At 45.7% G+C, this 19,993-nt stretch overlaps 1 protein-coding gene across 10 annotated transcripts in view; it reads right to left on the bottom strand.

Moving 5' to 3' along the window:
- Nucleotides 1–3,188: 3,188 nt before the first annotated feature.
- Nucleotides 3,189–19,993, bottom strand: part of LOC137871689 (microtubule-associated protein 4) — an 83,244-nt gene continuing 66,439 nt past the window's right edge. For 3 of the 10 annotated variants that reach the window (XM_068709575.1, XM_068709580.1, XM_068709585.1), the window contains 11 exons: nucleotides 16,279–17,522; nucleotides 13,978–14,259; nucleotides 12,151–12,322; nucleotides 11,883–11,945; nucleotides 9,807–10,111; nucleotides 9,263–9,319; nucleotides 6,444–6,536; nucleotides 5,514–5,595; nucleotides 4,827–4,939; nucleotides 3,769–3,955; nucleotides 3,334–3,474 (listed from right to left, as the gene is read on the bottom strand). In XM_068709575.1, the coding sequence (XP_068565676.1) occupies nucleotides 3,467–3,474; nucleotides 3,769–3,955; nucleotides 4,827–4,939; nucleotides 5,514–5,595; nucleotides 6,444–6,536; nucleotides 9,263–9,319; nucleotides 9,807–10,111; nucleotides 11,883–11,945; nucleotides 12,151–12,322; nucleotides 13,978–14,259; nucleotides 16,279–17,522 (2,606 nt within the window). In that variant the 3' untranslated portion in view covers nucleotides 3,334–3,466. Of the gene's footprint in view, nucleotides 3,298–3,333; nucleotides 3,475–3,768; nucleotides 3,956–4,826; nucleotides 4,940–5,513; nucleotides 5,596–6,443; nucleotides 6,537–9,262; nucleotides 9,320–9,806; nucleotides 10,112–11,882; nucleotides 11,946–12,150; nucleotides 12,323–13,977; nucleotides 14,260–16,278; nucleotides 17,523–19,993 lie in introns of those variants that run through there. The other 7 variants (XM_068709578.1, XM_068709576.1, XM_068709577.1 and 4 more) reach the window with 7 other exon arrangements.

Genomic DNA, 19,993 nt, shown 5'->3' with positions numbered 1-19,993 from the left:
GCCATGAAGAGTTCATCGACGATAACATATCTATATACATCCGTGTGCAATCTCAGTAGAAGTGTGAGTGAAGCCTGTGGTGTCGGTGGGAAGCTAACGCGTGGTTGTGGACAGGCGGAGGAGCACATGTAGCGACGCCACAGCCGCGGCACAGACAGAGATGCAACCATTTGACGACAGATGCACTTTTCGCGACACTCCACCCTCACACTGGCAGAAGAGGAACGCCAACATCTGTCCCACTTTCAGAAGACATGAGTTTATTGCCTATTTTGTCGGATAAACATAAAACTTTAAAGGATTCCAATATGAAAGAAAATCCTGGCTGGATCTGAATCGAGCTGTGTTTAATGATTGAATAGTAATGAGGGCACTGTAGTTCAGTTTATTGCTCTATTCATGTCATCTGTTCAAAGGGGGGGGGGGGGCATTCAGACATTTAATAAAATAGCAACTCTCCATCACAGTGAGCCCTCTTCGATATGTTAAAGCATTAAGGTGCAATTTAGTTCCGTCAAAGCTTCCTTACGAATCGTTGCCAAAGTGACAGTTTGAATAGGGAAAACTCAGGAGTGTGAGTGTGAGTGTGTGTGTGTGTGTGTGTGTGTGTGTGTGTAGTGTGTGTGTGTGTGTGTGTGTGGGGGGGGGGGGGGGGGGGGGGTGGGGGTGTCAATGGAGCTTTGGGATTCTTGATGATCTACCGTTTTCTTTTGAAATGACGTTAGATTTTACTCAGTTTTCAGTCTTGTATGGCTGCCTGTGTTTCGAGAATATTAAAACATTTCAGAACTTTGTCTTCTCGGTCGGTCAGAGGAAACGGACTACGTGAGACCCTACAGTGTGTCGCTCATCGCGATGAACCCCAGAGAAGAGTTCCCCCTGAGGTCTACGGAGCGTTCTACCACCTCTCAGCTCATTCGTTTTGGTTTAGGTACAGGCTTCACTGGTTTTGGTTCGGTCATTAAAAAAACATGTTCCGAGGCAGCAAAACACTTCCGACAAAGTACGAGCGAGCACCGAACATCAGACGGACAAAGAGCCAGAGATTTCTCCCTCAGGAGACTGGTGGAGACCAAGTCAGATGAGAGGGAACTTTGGGACCTACATTCACAAGGTGGACAGAGACAGCACTCCACATAAACGCTAATGTTCTCCTGTGTCTGCTGGATGAATGTGTGCTAACATTGTGCCTTATTAACTTGATACGGTCATAATCACTCTATTTGGCCTTTACAGCTGATGTGGGCTGCTTCTTCCCTGTTTTCCCATGTTGAGGGTCTTTTTGGGGGGAGTTTTTCCTTTTCTGATGCGAGGGTCCAAGAAGACGTCGTATGTTGTTCAGATTGGAAACCACTCTGAGGCGAATCTGTGTTTTGTCATATTGGGCTATAAAAGATAAAAATTGAATTCCGAAAGCGGCCCCCACAAAAAAATAATGCAGCTTTAAGATGTCCTTAAAAATATGTTTCGGTTTAAGCAGCAAGACTGAAATTTAAGAATTCCAGATGACACCCAGCCCTTTTTACAACACTATACTTGAGAGCGAGGAAGTGATGCAGTGATGGCCGACAAGCTAACGAGGAGCAGAATCAATTTGAACAAGACTGAAAATCATTTTTTGTCATCCGTCTTTGTGTGTTTGAGCCGCTGTGTACGAATCTGCAGCTCGCTAGAAGCGGTAGAATTAATGAGGTGCAACAGGACCCGTCAGAAACCAGCACTTCCTGTCCGTCGGGGGTCATCATTTGCGTTACGACCCATCGAGCGTCTAGGATTGCCCCCGAGATGTACGTATGGTACCAAACCACAACACTGGGAGTTCTAATGCACACCGGCTCTCAGCTCCGAGCGCCGTGTCATATAATCTGACCAAGCATTATAAAGGCAATAGGAGGCAACCGTTGAATACATCGCTACAAGAGAAGAGTATGAAGCCACGTCACGTTCTACTGCTAATACTCCAAAAAATAATAAAGTGTTAAGAGACACACATATTAGAGATGTTCTTGTATTCAGCCAAACAACATGCTACCACAACCCTCGTAGAAAGGCCGGAAGTGGGGCGGCAACTACCAGGGAAGCTTGATTTTAACAGCAATTGCAGGGTTCCCCCAAAACGTTCACGCGTCCATTTTGTCAGTTCCGTTTGTCACTTCGTCTGAGCGGTTGGAGGCGTGAGCCTGCGTCGCCCTCGTTTCCTGAAGTGTCTTCAGGTAAGGAGGACGGGAAGGCACAATACGAGACACACAGCTCGCTTGAATTCGGAGACGTTCGGACATCTTCCTCTATTGCATTTCAAATAAACACGCGTTTAGCCTCCAACGCTTCTTTTTCGCTCCCCCCCCCCCCTTCTAGCAACCACTTTCCCTCTCACGTTCTCCCTCCCTGTGAATATCTTCGCTGTGTGTCTTGGTTTACAGAGAAACCTGTGCGTGATTCCAAGATCTTCTGAGTGCTGTCGGAGATAAAAGAGCCGCCCGCTGTATCGCTTGCGCGGGAAGAAACGCACAATAAATAAATAAAACCTAGCTTTAAAAATCAAGAAACTAGGAGGAACGAAAGAAGAAAACTCGAGAGAGACAGAAATAAGATCCGAACAGAACACCAAAGCTCGTTTTTACACAATTTATGTCACTCAAACACACCATCACAAACACAGAGAATAAAGAGTTAAACAGCCTAAAATGGTTCAAACAGCCTACTTATTGTCTAGCTTTTTTTTTTTGTTTGTCAGCTTGTTTATGGTGAGCGATAGTGACGGCGATGAAGCGGATGAGATGCACGATGAATTACTGTGATGTTACTGAAGCGGAGGCGAAGCGGTCATCGGGGGAAAAAACGGCCTCTAGAGTCACGAGGAAAAGAGAAGCTACGCGTTTGACAGAAGCCGAGGGTGAATCCACGCTGGGATCGCTGCTTAGTCTATACAGTCACTTCAGCCAAACATAGGGGGGGGGGGCTGCTATAGCGCATGACGATGAGCGAGAGGAGGCATAACATGATACTAGAGCGGCTCGTTCAAAGATGTGCAACGACAGATTTAAGATGAAAGGGGTTCTGAGGGCTCGATGGGGGGGAAGGAAGGCGGAGAGCTGAAGGGAGCCGACGATTCGCGGAGGGAGACACTGTGGGGAGCCGGCGGTGTGGTGGTGGTGTAGAGAATGGGAGGAGCCGTGTGGGCGGGGGGTCTGTAGTCGTCGTCGTTGTCCCGGGGTGGGCCGGCCAGGTGATGATGTCGGCGCCGTGGTCCGTGCCGGAGCGAGCATTCTCGCGGAAGTTGAGCTTGAAACACTCAATCTGCGGCAGAAAGGTTGGAAGAAATAAAAGTAAAAAAAGGGGGGGGGGGGGGAAGAGAGGAGAAGGAGGTAAGGGAGAAAGAAAAAAACACAGACGGGAGAAGGTGGGGAGGGAGGGAGGATGATGTTGCGGGGGGAGGTTGAGATGAGGGGGCAGAGGGATAGTAGAATTAGATGCCTGCAAAATAAGAAGTCAGGAGACGACGGTGTGATCAGGAGCTTTGGACGGCAGACAACATGAAGAATACAGAACAGACGGAGACACACGTTCACAGCCACAGACAGGTCACCTCAGACATGGAGACAAAATGCTCTTCAACACAGTATGTTCAGCTTCAGCTGTTTCCCGGCAACAGGATATCGCTTGGCATCATTTTTTACATGACCGTCCCGACAGCACACACACACACACACACACACACACACACACACACACACACACACACACACAGACACAGTGAGACAAACGTACTTGTCTCTGGGATACGTGAGTCCAGAGCCTGGGGCTCCCGGAGGCCCTCACTATCACAGGGAGCACCCTCCTTCAGCCCGTTCTCCTGGGTGCTGGGGCTGCCCGTCTGCTCCGGCTCGGGGCCCGGGGCCACGGTGCCACTCAGGGGGGTCCCGCTCCCCTCTGTTGTCTCCTGGGCCCCCTCAGCCTAGAAAGCACAGCAGGGCGTGTCAATCGGTGGGGATGGAACAACCTGGCTCCAAATCTACATACAACTACATTTGTTGCGTTTCGTGAAAGACAGATTATAGTCATATAGTCAGATGATTGATGTGTTTTTCATGGTTTCTGGACAGCACTGGAGACTTGGAGGCTTTTGACATCATGAGACAGGATATGAGGCGTTGTCTTTCTTTCAGCCGACACAGCTCTAGAATGAACCATGCGATACTGTCTTTACCACAATGAACGTCAGAGCACGTTTCTACACATCATCTTCAGTAATCACAAAGCTCTCTCAGACGAATGCTATTTTTAGCTGTCCTTACTATTATGTATCTTCACTCGGCTGGAAGCGAAAAACAGCGTGTGGAGATGTGCGTGTGAGCGAACGACGGGGCCGTGCAGTGATAATGAAACACAGACGGGCTGCCACAGGCTGAGGGGACAGGTGACATCATTTATGATCAATTTGCCCCAAAAATGTCTCGCATTGCCGAAATCTCCGACCATCCTGTCGACCTCCTCTCTCTCTAAATGTGCAGGACAGAGCTGAGCAGACTTGTGCCCCGCAGGGAGGCATCCGCACAATTGCACAACAGCCGGACAGAAAGGTCAGGAGACAGGGAGCCGGTTGCTGGTGGAGAGGCTGTGAGATGGTTCAGGTTGCTGCAGATGGTTCGTGACAGGCTGTCATCATAAGTGAAACGTAGGAACTGTCACTTGATAATGTACGGCGAAACCCCGTTCCTCTTGGTTGCGATCGGTCGGCTCATTAAAAGAGATCGAGATCTCTGCAGTCCTTTCCAATGAACAGGAAAGTAGACGCAACAGACAGAGTAACACAGCGGTGACCTCACCTTGATGTCTGCTCCACCAGGTGAGTGGCTCAAGTTGTCCATGGAGCCCACTTTGGACTGAGCCTTTTCCCTGAAGCTCACTTTGTGGGACTCGACCTTCACGACGCCACCGCCTGCAGCGCACACACGGACAAAAATAGTATTTGAGATTATTAAATCAGTTAACGTCCTAATAATCATTTAGAATTATTACAAAAATATATAGATGTTTATATTTTCTGCGTACTCAATGCTAGGGGGATTTGTTTTCACAGTCTGTGACATGTCAGTGATTAGCAACAGGAAAAGGAAACCAGGAAAATAGAGATTATTTGCCACATGGATCAACGAACGAAAATGGATCAACCTGGAGGGAAAGCCTCGGTTCTAGATTTGACACCCTGGTATGATGGAACATATGACTTTCTACTGTCATGGGTTTGTGGTTTCAATGGGTGTCAATGCGGCCATCTTTTTATAGGTTCTGAGTGTCTGTATTTTGGCTACACAGTTTATTATAGACTCATTATAAGAGCTTGACACAATCTCTGCGGTGTGCATTCATGCAGCGAAAAATACAAAGAGGAATCCAAACCTCTGTCATAACCCTGGTGACGTACTGTAGAGTCAGACTGCTTCAACTCTATCTCGGTACTTAATGAACTCATCCAGCAGCTTTTGAGCACCGTGTATTTAAAATCAGCTCACCAGGCTTGTGCTTGATGTTGTCCTTGGATCCGCACTTTGACGTCACCTTACTCAAATCCACCTTCTTGTTGAGGATCTGCACCTGTTGAACGTCACACAAGCCTTTTTATCACGAATGTTTACAAAACTGCGCACGGCTGTGGCCCCTTTGATGGCTTCATTAACACCTTGTATTACCACCAGTAGGATCAATCACATGGCGGAAGGCAAACCGTCCTGCATATCGTGGCAGTCGTGCAAACACAGAAAGAAGAATTCAGATTGCATCTCTGAGATCATGCTGCTGCCGTCACTGCCGACCTTTGAGAATCCAAACAAACTGCAAAGCCGTGGCTGATTCCAAACAAAAAAAATCCTATGTGGTAAAATGTTCTGTAAAATACCAAGCGTCAAAAGAAGACGCTCAGGCACAGGACGGCATCCTTTCAAGAAAACCGGAGATCCCACATGTGTCTCTCTCTGTGGGGATCTTCTCCTCACAGAACCGGACGATCTCAACCGAGACGGAGCCCATCGGCGTTTGTTCGCTTGACTTTGTTATTTGTTTAGTAAGTTAGTGACAGGGGAGGACAACACGGGGGACTTTAAGGAAGCAAGGGACTGTGCAGCGGGTTCTGGGGGAGGGGCTGGTCCATCAGACTTGCTAGCATGCTGTCCAATGACTGCCTGGAATTCCAAGGGTCCAAACAAGAGCAGAACGAAGTGTTGGAGGCCGTAAGTACTGTAGCTGTATCTACCTCAACTTTTTATGAAGGCGGACATCTTTTTTTATACTGTAGAACTGGCACTGGCTTTTTAGGAGCAAAGAGTTGAAAATATGATATTTCTTCTTTGCTCCGTTGTTCCTTTTTAGCCAGGTCGTCAAGCCAAATCTGTCGGACTAGTTGGCCGATGCGTGTGAGCTCTGGTTGTAGGCCCGGCAGTACTTACATTCCCTCCACCAGGAACGTGCTTCATATTGTCCTTGGAGCCCAAGCGCGAGGCGACGTGGCTGAAGTCCAGCTTTTTGGAGACTATCTGAACCTACATGGACACAGCATAGCAGCAAGAGGGAAGAGGAGAGCGGCGGAGAGCCAGGGGAGGACGGGGAGGGGGGGGGGTGGCACGGAGAGGAAGTGGAAGGAGGAGAGGTGAGAAAAGAAGAGAAGAAAAGAAAGGAGAAGGGGAGAAGAAGTCACCATCACGGGCAGGGTTAGAAAGGAAAGGACAGGAGGACAGGGCGAGGTTCACCTGGACAAATACAACAAATATGTGAAACGTCTTGTGTGCGCTTGATATCGACTGCTGGGCACTGAAGCGGTCTGAAATCTGGCTCGTGTTGCCATTTGAAGAGCGACAGTGACAGAAATCCAAACGGACAGAAAGATACGAATGTCATTTCACCCAAGTCTGGCGAAAAAGGAAAGCAGAAGCTACTGAATGCCACAGACAAACTACTTTAACCCTCTGAAGCAGTTTCGGGGCGTTTTCTTTTTTCTCCCTTCACATTTTATTCTCTGTGGCCTCGTGTTTCACTGCAATATGTATAATAAGTCAACGTGGCTAGAAGTAGAGATAACTCAAAAATGTCTTTTGTGCGGTACAACACAGTTACAATTGAGCTGAGGAGCTCAGAGTTTAATGTTTTTACAAGATCTGTTTGGAGTTGACGCTTTATTTGTGGCAACATTTTTAATGAAATATCCCAATTTGAAGCTTTGTTTTGGTTGCTTTTACTGATGGAAGCGCTCGTCACCCATGATGTGTTCAAGGACCGTCGGAAAGACGAAAAATCCGTTGATAACGACGGTTTCTACAGCTTCCGACTGTGATAAACATGATAGTTTTGGCGATTGTTTAAAGACCATCTGACCGGCGGGTTTCGGGGTTCAGAGCACACACATGCAACACAACATATGGACCCAGAGCATGTTATCAACAATGTACTGTGCTGTAGTTCAGAGACAGGTTAGACTGTGAGATGTTAAAGACCAAACCTGACACAGAGAAACGTTTCGGATTCAAGTTAGTTGTACACTTGTCTTTGTCTTCTTCATTGAGACACACGCACTTCACACAGTCACAGGCTGGTCAGCTGTGTGCCACGGCTCGGTGCCATGACGACGCTAGTGAGACAACGAGGACGCGAAGCCTCACCGTAGCAGCGGCCCCGTGCTTTTGCACCCACATCATAAATTGTGACGCGGAGATTGCACCGACTGCACCGACTGCACCGACTGCAGCGTGTTACTGTAGATCAGTGTCAGGCTAGTGAGACGCCGCTGCTGGCTGTTGGCTACTTCAGGGCATGTCACTGCTGAAGCAAACATTTGCTGCATTTACAATAGGAACAGGATTTAGCTCAACCACTGAGCGACAGTGGAAGGCCACACTTTGGACAGGTGTCCTTTAAAGAAAAGAAAATAGATATTAAAGACGGAAAACACTCATTTTCTACACTTGTCTTTTCAATGCAACTTTTGGAATCTGGTGCACCAGACGGGACCTCAGCTCCATCTGCATATGTGTGTGTGTGTGTGTGTGTGTGTGTGTGTGTGTGTGTGTGTGTGTCCACACTTCAGTGCGACCTGCCTGATCGGATACTGATCGGATATATTTTAAGGAGAGGCTGTAAAACAGTTAATAACACATTTGATATCCTATAAATTCTTCACAATAAAAGCCCCGTTATTTTTGCTGCTCACTCTTCCTCCCTGCAGTATCAATAGCCGTATAGAATAGAATAGCCGCTAACAAAGCAGCGCAAATTTGGCGATGAGCACATTTCATTTCCTATAAATTCTTAGTCCAATGTTATTTTGTCATTTAAAAGCTTTTATTTTTCATCAGCAGGAAGTTAACAGGACTCGGCTGAGCTCCAGCCCCGGTGTTCCTCCTCTCTTCCCTTTGCTCTCTTCTGGAGAGGATCTCCAGTGTGGGAGGAAGATGATGGAGACGTATGGTTGATGAATTGTATGGATTGTGTCGACACGCTGTCCACACCTCGATAAGATCCAAACCCAATGAAAGCAAGGCTACCGGGGGATGTGGTCACGGCCGACCGGAGACCCAATGAGAGCTGGATCTGACCTCTGAGCGTACGGACCTGACAGTTTCTATGTCCTGACCCGATCGGATGACAAAAGTCGCGTTGAAAAGACAAGTGCACCTTCTCGACATGCAGCACATTTGTACTCCCTTGTTTTCCACTCCTTTCAGATCACCAAAAAATGAGATAATCCAACACATGAACTTCAGGTCAGATTGTGTCGTTTAAGTTGTGATATCGTTGTGTTTGTACATGTGTTAACATAAGTATAGTGCTTCTTTTAAGCTGTATCTGTGTCCGTCTCCGGGTAACAACACCTTTGGAGTATGAAGATGTATATTTGAATAGAGACATAATGTTTTCTAGATGGCTGAGCGGAACCCTAGAAGTGGAGTAGAAAAGCTGTAGTTTGCTTCAAATAGAGCCATTTTGCAATAAAAAAGAATAATGGAACCAATGGCCACCCTAACTGGTCATTAAATGCTTTCAAACCGTTTATTTGTGTTTGAAGATGTGCTTGTGTTACTCAGAAGTCGGTGGCTTGTCATTACCAACCCACCAAGTCGGGGCAATTTATCAAAAACCAACAAAAAAATATGAAAGGTGGTGAAAAGAAAAATGAGAAAAATATGTGGAAACATAAAAGTCAGAGGCAGAGAGAGTGAAAGAAGGAGGTGGAGGGTGTGGTGATGGTGGGGAGGAGGGGGAGGGGGGGACTCACTTTGCCCTGGCTGGTTTCTTTGGAGGCGGCGCCCCTGCTCTGAGAGGTGGACGACACCTGGGGAGACAAGACCCATCCCGGGTCAGCGACAACGCCACACAACAACACACAGGGAGAGGAGGCGGTGCGGGAGGAGGTGCGAGGAGTGAGGTATGAGGGCGGAGGATGAAAAGTGGAAAAAGAGTGGTTAGAAGCTCAAAGCGTGGGTAAGGTGGGAGTAAAAGAAGATGGAAAAACCAGGTGAATTAACAGAGCAGAAGACAGAGAGAAAGAAGACGCAGGCTGTGTTTGACTGTAGCTGGTGAGGCGAATGTACTAGTGACCCTGTGCATCGTGCTAACATGTGCTTTACGCTACAGACAAAGTGGTATGTAGACTCTGCTTATTATTTCAAAATAAGAGCATCAGAAACAAGTGTAAGTGAGGAACGGCAGGAAGCCAGCGTCACATGTTAAACAGGCCTTGAGGCTATGTCAGAGGATAGACCCCGCTAGAAGCAAAGCACCCGTCCAGAGGTGTGAAAGCTGCAGACGGTCGGACCTACCTTCCCTCCTCCGGGCTGGTGCTTCATGTTGTCCGTGGAGCCGATCTTGGAGCGGGCGTTGCGGATGTCGGGGGCCGGTGCCGTGCTGGGCCGAGCCGTGGCCCTAGAGGCGGCGGTGGCGGATGAGGAAGTGGGCCGAGGGGTGCGGGGCACCGTGGGCTTCTTCTCTGGTACCGCACCAGTTGTGGTGGAGGAGGAGGGCGTGGCCGGTTTGGCTGCTGCGGTTCGGGTGCGAGAGGCAGTGGCCGTGGAAGCGGTGCTGCGGGTGGTGGTGCTGGTGGTGGTCTTGGGCTTGGTAGAGTCTGCTGAGAGTGAGAATGAGAGAGAGAGAGAGAGAGAGAGTTAGGCCGGACATATATTCTCACTTCGGGACACTGGGAAAAAATGTTATTAATGATCATTCTCAGCTACGTTTGAAGCAACAACACCCAAAGGAAAAAAACTATGTGAATGTAAGCATCTCAGTGAACAAGACTGAACTGCTTACACTTGCACTTCTATCTCCTGCCGGTGAGCACACATCCCTCAGTTGAGCGTGCTAAGCCACACTGCACTTAAAATCTGTCAATTCACAATCTATGTGTCAGCGTTTTTCTTTCAGAGGGCTGCATGCTGAACCGCGCGTCCTGCTGTCAATCCTCTCTGAGAGCCTTTGGTGCATCTCCAGCTCCCGTTAAGTCGTGTTTAATTGAGAAAAATCCAGCCGCCGTATCAGCAGGAGCTGCAAACTCCTGTCAGCGGCGAGGAGACGGTAATCCACAGGCTGCTGTGGTGAAGCTTTTTAAACTCTCCAGGGCCTTTCAGCAATAAAGCCTCTCTCTCTCTCTCTCTCTCTCTCTCTCTCTCTCTCTCTCTCTCTCTCTCTCTCTCTCTCTCTCTCTCTCTCTCTCTCTCTCTCTCTCTCTCATTGTCATGCTCGGACAGTGTGTGTTGCAGCGTCACACTCCTGCTGACAGCCCCTCATGTTGCCAAAATGTCAACTAATCTGTGGACGGAAGGAGCAAAGCTGTAACTATGTGGGAAGAGCGAGAGAGAGGGGGGGGAGGCAAAACTGAGGAAAAGGATTACAGGAGAGGAGAGTGAAGAAGACAGAGGACATCAATATATGCAGAGATCAAAAGCACAGGAGGAGGAGGGCAGCGCTACGGTGCCTTGGTCAGATAGCGGCTGGAAATACTAAATTCTAGCTGCGACTGTGTGTAAAAACAAATTTTTTGCGACATAAGGCTGAGCAATAACTCAATATTGTACGTTAATAAAACGTATCGGACTCAGGCTGTCTGAGCGGTCTCGTTTCCACCATTTAAGGGAACCCATTAGTGCACTGCATCTCGTTTCCTCCGCTGGAAGGGTGCCCTGATGTTATCTCTTCTGTCGACCAGTGGACCAGTGGACTTTCTGCAGTTAATATGTTTACAAAATGCATTCATTAAAAATGAACAGAAGCTACCCATTTCAGGACTTTTGTGTCTGATGTAGTGCAATGGGCACATTTCTATTTATGACTATTTAACATTATTACCATGTGACTTGTGAGCTAAATATCCTTGCTATGATTTTGTTGATGTCAACCTTATTGTCTAGCCCTCTAGACTTTATTTCTTCTAGTGTAATAAACTTCCATTAAATACACAAGATATTAAAATATTACAATAATTTGGTAAAAAAAAAGGAACTATGAAAGACCTTAATACATTATATTATTAAAAATAAACAAGTTGAGCTTAACATATCAGTGGGAATCAGTAAATAATCTTGTTCATAAAGTTCATTTGAAGATGTTTTCTCCCATTTCTTTCATACATTGCAGATATTTCATTACTTTATTGGCAGAATGCAAGTTTTGCAAAGAACAGCAAATATGGAGTGCTGCTTTGCAGCCGACTGGTCACAGCGCATGCTCGACGGCGGCCTTGGGTTCTTTGATGCCAGTAACATTTCTATATACATATAATATATCTGGTTTCCACTGGGCGTCGTGTTTTATCCGACTCTTCCTATGTGCTGGTATCACAATCTACAGGCTGATGGTTGAGTTTCTTGTGAGTGAGACCTGTGAACAGAGTGCTGTGATACCTGTAGAAGTCCTCAGAGTGCCGGGCTTCTTCTCGTCTCCCGGTTTGCTGTCAGTCTTGGGGGCTGAAACACAGAAGGTGAGCGGTGTACTTTTTGCAGAGGGCAACGTGTGTGAATAAAAAGCACAGAGCTAAAAATACCAAGCATCAAAAACGTGCACAAGCGTGTGTGTGTGCGCGTGTGTGTGTGTGTGTGTGTGTGTGTGTGTGTGTGTGTGTGTGTGTGTGTGTGTGTGTGTGTGTGTGTGTGTGTGTGGGGCTGCCATTACCCAGAGGCCTTCTGGCTGCAGTGGTGGTAGCGGTGCGAGTAGACAGTGTTGTGCGCGCTGATGTAGCAGTTTTACTGGCTGTTGATGCGGTTCCATTTTTGGTGGCGGCGGTGGAGCCTGCTGAGGTGGCGGTGCTGGCCTTTGGCACAAGGGGGCGCCTCTCTGTAGTTGTCTGGAGAGGAAGAACAATTAAAAAAAAAAAAACACCGGACATGTCAGGTGAGGAGATTGATGGGTGACGACGAGCAATGTCTGCAGCGGTAAAGACTGCAAATCAATGGAAAAACCACCATCAATGAATCAAATGCTGTTAGCACCAACGTGGGTCACAATACTTCTTCTTTACATATGGCTTCTGTCATCAGCTCAGTGACTTCGCTGAGAAAATCAGGTCAAAGACCCGTAGCGTGTAACATTTCTCCCTGAATACTGCACATTTCATTCAGCGATGACTCCACGCTCCACACACAGCTGAGCCGACCCGTCCACACTGAACTGACTCACCCCGTGCCCTCGGGGAGCCGAGAGGCTAAATAAGGGATCTTAATATTTAGAAGTTGTGGATTTCACGCGTGTTGCAGTTAAGGAGGCCACGGGACGAGGGTGACAGAAGGCTGGTGAGTCTTTTGAGAGCACAGAGCATGAATTATTGACATGAGGTAATCAATAAGTCAGTAGGACTCACTGACAAAAATGCCCAGTTTTAGAGATCTATCCTTGTGGCCTGCAGCCACAGTATTATATTGATCATGAGAGAGTAGTCTCATTGGGCAAAGTATAACATTACATAAACGTTGACCCACACAGCTCTAATCTCTAATAAAATGAATCTTTGAAGTGACTTTGCAGTGTGAATACAAACAGGGAACACAGGGGAGAGAGGGAGGGGGTTGACATAAATCCCTTAACCACCAGTCCACCACGATGTCACCAGAAAGTCAAATCTTAAGATCATGGTAGCAGTTTATGGAAGTTTCAATACCTACATCATTAAGGGGAAAAATCAACACCAAATGTACTCAGATCTCTTACTAAAGTATAACTGACAATACTACAGTGTAAAAGTCCTATATTTGAAATTGTACTCAAGTAAAAGTATTCATGATATAGAACGTCCCATTTCAGAATATAAATTATACTCTTGGATTATAGCTGCTACTCGGTCAAGCTGTCAAAGCTAACATGGAGTTCACACTGCCACTAACTGCACCTGAAGAAATGTTCACTTTTGGAAAAACTAAATTCTCAGAGAGAAGCCAATGAAAGGATCTGCAATACGAGTTTTGAAGGATGCATCCAGGATGTCGAACTGATTCATCAGTGAAAACAGGTTGAAAAGATAAAGACAGAAGCTAAAGTCTACAGATCACAGTGTAAAAGTGAACCACCTCGTCACCTGCTGATCCAGACAGAAGACAATGACATGAAGGAACAACAGTGCTCCTGTAGGGTATAGAAGTTCTAACGCTAGCTAATGGCGCTAATGTTAGCTCCACAGGTTTCTAGATAGACATTTCTGTCCCAGTTGTTTTAAAGAAAAAGCCCTCTATGTTTCTGAGGTTGGACTACATGTTGTACTGCAAACCCTAAAGCTGCAACCTTTGACCAACATTCATCAGAGTGTTATGATAAACTGCTGTGAGTCTGTGCACGCTAAAAGGCACGTAGACCAGATGGTCAGGGTCCCAAATTATCAAAAGCTAGACATTTAACATTGTTTGCTCAAACTTGATCCAAACCCATTAGATGAAGTGTCAGAGAAGTCCTTGTTCTGTATAACTGAGCCTTCTGCAGCCTTTGACGGACGTCCTGACAGCCGAAACTTACCTTGGGTCTGACATCCCGTACAGTGGTGGTGGTGGAGGATGCAGGGCGGCTGGTGGAAGTGGTGGTGGAGGATGCAGGGCGGCTGGTGGAAGTGACGGAGGGCCGCTTTGGACCAGCAGCGGCCGTGGATGGTGCCTTGGTTGTGGTTGTTTTTTTGTCTGAGATGGAGGTGGTGGAGGATGTGGGGCGCTTAGTGGGAGTTGTGACCGAGCCACCGGTAGCTGCGGTACCCAGACGTGTTTTAGCAGCAGCAGCGCTCGGTTTGGTCGCCCCGGCAGCCGGCTGAGACGCAGGGCCAAAACATTCAGGAGCGATGGATGGCAAAATGAGGAGGGGAAGCAAAGGAAGGCAAAATAATAAGGAATACGAATGATAACGGCGGGAGGTTAAGCAGCACATGCAGCATTAAAATAGAAATCATAAGGCTTTTTCTGTGTCAAATTCTATTTTTGTTCATAGTTGTCATTTTGTTCAAACCTTATGTATATGCTATTTGAGAAAAAACAATAAGATTCTGTTAAATACTTGTTTTTATTTTAAGAATTGCATATTTTTTTGCAGTTATGTAGAGTCAGCCTCAAAGCATGAAGGTAAAATGCTCACCTATAGACCCCTTTTCAAAATCTCAAAAAGGCAGCAAATTGCAACCTTGGCTTGTAAAAATTACCATATCTGGGATTCAGCTTTTGTTTCAGCCCTTGAAATTTGCTCATATTGGGTTTTTAGCAGGACATATTGAAACATCTATATGTACATCCTTTGGGGGACCGCCTGGGGCTCCAGAATCACACATTTTGCATTTTTTTCTCTCCATTTTCAACGGGCAGGAATGAAAAATATGACATCTACTTGTGCCTTTAAGTCATTCCGATCTGTTGAGCACCATTTTGACTGAACCCCTACCCAATTTAATTGCAGTAGTAACTGTGTCTGGAGAAAAAAGAAAAGGCTTCTTGTTTGAAACGCGTTTCAAAATAACAACATTCCCAGTAGCAGAAAACTGTGCAATTCTAAAAATTCAACCAACATATTTTACAGAACTTTTCAGCAAATACATGATTTGCAAAAAAATGTCAACTGTAACCTCCACCTGATTTGACACAGAATGACACTAATAATGGAGTGAAATAATAATTAGCATTGCTTCTATTGTTTAATGTATATGTTATATATATATATATATATATATATATATATATATACATATATATATATATACATACGTTATATCTTGAAATAGCTCTGAACAAGGTGTTTCTGTACTTTACATATAATCGGCATAAAGAAAGCAGCAGTCGAAGCTTTAGCAGCGTGCGTCAAGAATGTCTTTTTCTGCCATTTAAACCTTCAAAATGTAACAGTGCATCATAACCCAAATCATTTCAGCTATATTCCCTCGATCAAGGTGATATCTGAGGTCGTTTCGTTTTGAGTCTATTTGTAGTTGTTGTGTGTCTCTTTGAGGTTGTTTTGAGTCTATTTGTTGTGATTTTGTGTCTCTTTGAAGTTGTTTTGAGTCTATTTGTTGTGATTTTGTGTCTCTTTGAGGTTGTTTTGAGTCTATTTGTTGTGATTTTGTGTCTCTTTGAAGTTGTTTTGAGTCTATTTGTTGTGATTTTGTGTCTCTTTGAAGTTGTTTTGAGTCTATTTGTTGTGATTTTGTGTCTCTTTGAGGTTGTTTTGAGTCTATTTGTTGTGATTTTGTGTCTCTTTGAGGTTGTTTTGAGTCTATTTGTTGTGATTTTGTGTCTCTGAGGTTGTTTTGAGTCTTTGTTGTCATTTAATGTCTCTTAGAAGTTGTTTTGAGTCTTTTTGTTGTAATTTTGTCACTTTGTGGTCTTTTTGAGTCTCTTTGTAGTTGCTTTGTGTCTCTTTGTGGTAATTTTGAGTCTCTTGGTATGAGTATAACATACCAAGTATACATTTTGTAGTTGTCTAGGGGGGCCACTGAGCCCGTGGGCTTGTGCCCGCTAAGCCTGTTCAGCAATCCATCCACGCAAGAGATGTACGAGGTGTCAAATGTTGACGGTCTATTGAAGATCAAACTAGGCCGTACCTCACAGTGTGTCCCTTTAAAAAAATAGATATTAAAACTGGTCCTACAATACTGCTTGCCATAACGCATATAAACCTATTAACTTACCTTGATTTCCAGGTCAGAAATGGGCACGAGTCTGTGTAATGACTGACATTATAACACTAAACACACAGCCTGACCCATGCTTGTTTTCAGTGTATCTTCTATGGATCCTATCAGTGTGTCAGTGTGTAAGGAGAAACATCCCATACAACAACTCCTACCTTTGTCTTCTTGTCTGCACTTGCCAGGTCCCTGCTCAGTGGGGCACTGCTTCCATTGGTTGCAGGTTTTGCTTTTTTGGCCTTCTCTCCTCCGTCTGCTCTTGCAGCCTTGTCCTTCTTGTCATCCTTTTTCTCCACAATCTTTTTGTTGGCCTGCACTTTGTCCTGCTTCTCCTCCTTATCGCCCTTCTCTGCCGGCTTCTTGGGCTGTTTCTCCGCCTCGTCCTCTTTCTCCGCCGCTTTGGCTTTGTCTGCGTCGGCATTCTCTTTCTTGGCTTCTCCCACCTCCGGTGTCGCCTTTGTCTCCGCGTCGGCCTTCTTCTCCAGCTTGTCAGAACTGGTATCCAGCTTGACGGGTGTCGGCTGCTGCTCCGGGGTCTCCTCCGCTTTGTCCGTGTGCTGCTCTTTGCCATCCTTCATCTCTGTTTTCTCAAGCTTCTCAATGTTCTCCGTTTTGTCGGGCACTGTGGACTTTTCATTTTTGTCCACTTTACCCACATCCTCGGTTTTCTCCACTTTGCTCTCTACTTCTGTAGTCTCCACTTTCACTACTTTCTCTGTCTTTGCCAATTTATCCTGTGGTTCTTCTACCTTGTGCATTTCTACCTTCTGCTGAGTTGACTCAACTTTCTCTTTTTCCTTTTCTGTCTCCTTCTTTTCATCCACCTTCTCTGTCACCTTCACTTTGTCCATCTCTTTCTCCTCTTTAACTTTCCCTGCATCCTTTAACTCTTTCTCCTTCTCTTTCACCCTCTCTGCCTCTTTCTCCTTCTCTGTCTCTGTCTGTTTCTCCTTCTCTTTCACCCTCTCTGCCTCTTTCACCCTCTCTGCCTCTTTCTCCTTCTCTGTCTCTGTCTGTTTCTCCTTCTCTTTCACCCTCTCTGCCTCTTTCTCCTTCTCTGTCTCTGTCTGTTTCTCCTTCTCTTTCACCCTCTCTGCCGCTTTCTCCTTCTCTGTCTCTGTCTGTTTCTCCTTCTCTTTCACCCTCTCTGCCTCTTTCTCCTTCTCTGTCTCTGTCTGTTTCTCCTTCTCTTTCACCCTCTCTGCCTCTTTCTCTTTCTCTTTCTGTTTCTCCTTCTCCATCTCTTTCTCCACCTTGGCTGGAGTCTCGCTGATTGCGTATTCCACCTTCACGCTCTTCTGCTCAGCTCTATCAAACAGAGGGTCGAACAGGTCCACGTTCTTTACTTTGTCCTCCGGCTTTTCCTCCTTCTTCTCTGCCTTGTCCATCTTGTCGGATTTTACTGCAAAGACAATTGATTTGAATTAGAAATCACAGCAATATGTCAGATAAACAAAAGGCCTCTTTTCCAATTCAACAACACGCACAGTTATCGGCAGCAGTTCACAGACATTCACACACAAAAAAACCTGCAGAGCATTGTCAACTGAGTCAATCAACTCTCTGTACAAGTGCATCACAAAAAGGTTGTATTCCACACCGGCTACTTGGGCCAGTTTCTGCCCTCTTGGAGACGATAAAGGTCTGTTCACCGAAAAAAGAAAAATATCGGCTTCAAAAAGGTTTTTTTCTTCTTGTGAATTCTGCCTTCTAGTTCTAGTAAATATGCCCCCGCATCTCTGCATCATGCTCCTAAATACGCAGCTTTCTCTGCTCAGCTAAACATGTTGTGATCGTCAAAGATTGAGTGATCTGTTATAAGTCTGCCTATAATCTATGCAACGCTGTTGATACTGTGTGCTGGGCATTTTACCCCAAAAATTCCTCCAACTCAGGTCATGTGGTCATTAAGTGAAATGATAAAGTGATTGGATACATTTAGATACATTTGATCTAAAAACACAGAGGAAAATGTCCTGACATTTAGTAGGAAAGGACAATTTATCGTTTTCACACAACCCTGTAGGTTTGCACTCCTTCACGGTTCAACGAGGCAATATTCATACGGTCACCATGCAGCACGCCTGCACTTCAGTTACCATGCTTACGCTCTGCTCACATCAACGTCCTTTAATGTTACCTGACAGCATAATTGTCAAGTGTTAGCTAGCTTCTCCAAACTGGACAAAGAGAAAAAGAAAGCCAAAACTGGACAGAAGATGAGAGTGGGTCTTCCCAGAATGCAGCTGGAGGGGGTGCTAACATCTGGATGAGATCCTCCAGGACATCAAGCGAAGGATGGAAACTAGCTGATGAGAGTACCTGCTTCTTTGACGTAAATAAAAGACCAAATACTACAAATGTGGATGTCCTGCCAAACCAAAATCTGGCACAACACAAACAGACCAAAAGAAGACGGTTTTCCTGTGCCGACTCACTGAATGAGTGATGTCCACATGTGCATCGGCCGTCCTCGGGTGATGATGACCTAACGATGGGTTAATGGAGCGCGGTCAGAGCTGCTAACTCCAGCTGTGTTCCGGTTTGGGAGTTGGATCCTCTGATGTCCACATGTGTAAAATGAATGCAACATAGTAGATAAAAGCGTATCCTGTGTGTCCTTCCAAATCCACAATCCATTGTGCGCCTGACTCAGAGAAATGTACGTCACATAGACGCCTGCTTCCCACCTATATGGATGCAAAATGTATAAATGTGCTTTTTTTTGTTGTTGTTACTAAACGAGCATTCTATGAACGAGGATAAAGACATGGTCTATTTCTGCAGCTGCACACGGGTTGAGGGCGGTTAGGACTTTGTGTGTGTCGACAGCTTAAGACAACAGACAACAGAAGTTGTAAATAAATATCAGTAAATATGGATAGTGCAACATCAGAAATGTTTGTATTAATGGATTTGCCACTCCTAGTAGTATTCTTTGTATTATTCATCCTCTGGGTTTGATCTGGAAGCTTTGGGGGGGATGTAAACAGGAAGTAGGATGTTGCCATAGATTCAGTTACTGACTGAGTTACTATGATACTTGATACTATGAATGCTGTAACTTGAGCCCGGGATTTTTTTAGCTGCGTTATCCGTTTGCAGCTTTTTTTTTAACGGACATTTATTTGCCAAATAAATCGAGGAGCCTCCCCCAACCAGTAAAGTGTCAGTTTACCACTGTCCAAAAATCTCATCACTTCTTCATTATATCCTACTGGAGACTTGTGTAAGTTTGTGAGCATATGAATTCTTGAGTCATGGCCAAATAAACGTGTCAGAGTGACCTTTGACCTAATCAGTTCAACTTTGAGTGCAAGTGGACGGACGTTTGTTCCCCTTTAAGGCGCTCATGAGATATCACGTTCACGAGAACGGATGGACAGACGGACAACCCGACAACATAACGCCGAAAACAGAAAACAAATCTAGATTGGGTTATCACTCTCACTCTGTGTTTCCTGTTGTATTTGGCAGACTAATCGGAGAAATCACGTTAGAGGACTTTGAATTGGGAATACGACGATCAAAGGAAGAGCAAAGAGCTTCGATTCCAATACTCTAGAGTCCGCGTGGGAAATACGGATTAGCAGATAAAGAGGTGAGTGGGCAGACTAAAAGAGAGCAAGCAGTCAGTAGCATATAGAACACAGAGGTGAGAAACAAAAGAACTGGTTAGGAATGAGCACACGTTCCCTTTCTTATCGGTTTTGTTGTTCAAGTTTTACATTACCTTCTGTTTCATAGCTACTTCGAAAAATGGTAACATGCCAATAATGACCTTTGAAAAAAGCAAGGGGCTGAAAGAGATAGAGGGAGGACAACAGGCAGAGGAAAGGAGGGAAGAAGACGAAGGAATTGGGGCGTAAACCT

This window comes from Cebidichthys violaceus, unplaced genomic scaffold, assembly GCF_023349555.1.
Source record: "Cebidichthys violaceus isolate CVI_PGR_0920_01 unplaced genomic scaffold, fCebVio1.0.p SCAF_15, whole genome shotgun sequence".
Lineage (NCBI taxonomy): Eukaryota > Metazoa > Chordata > Actinopteri > Perciformes > Stichaeidae > Cebidichthys > Cebidichthys violaceus.
Note: the sequence above shows the minus strand (reverse complement) of the source record. Positions and strands in the feature narration are given on the sequence as shown.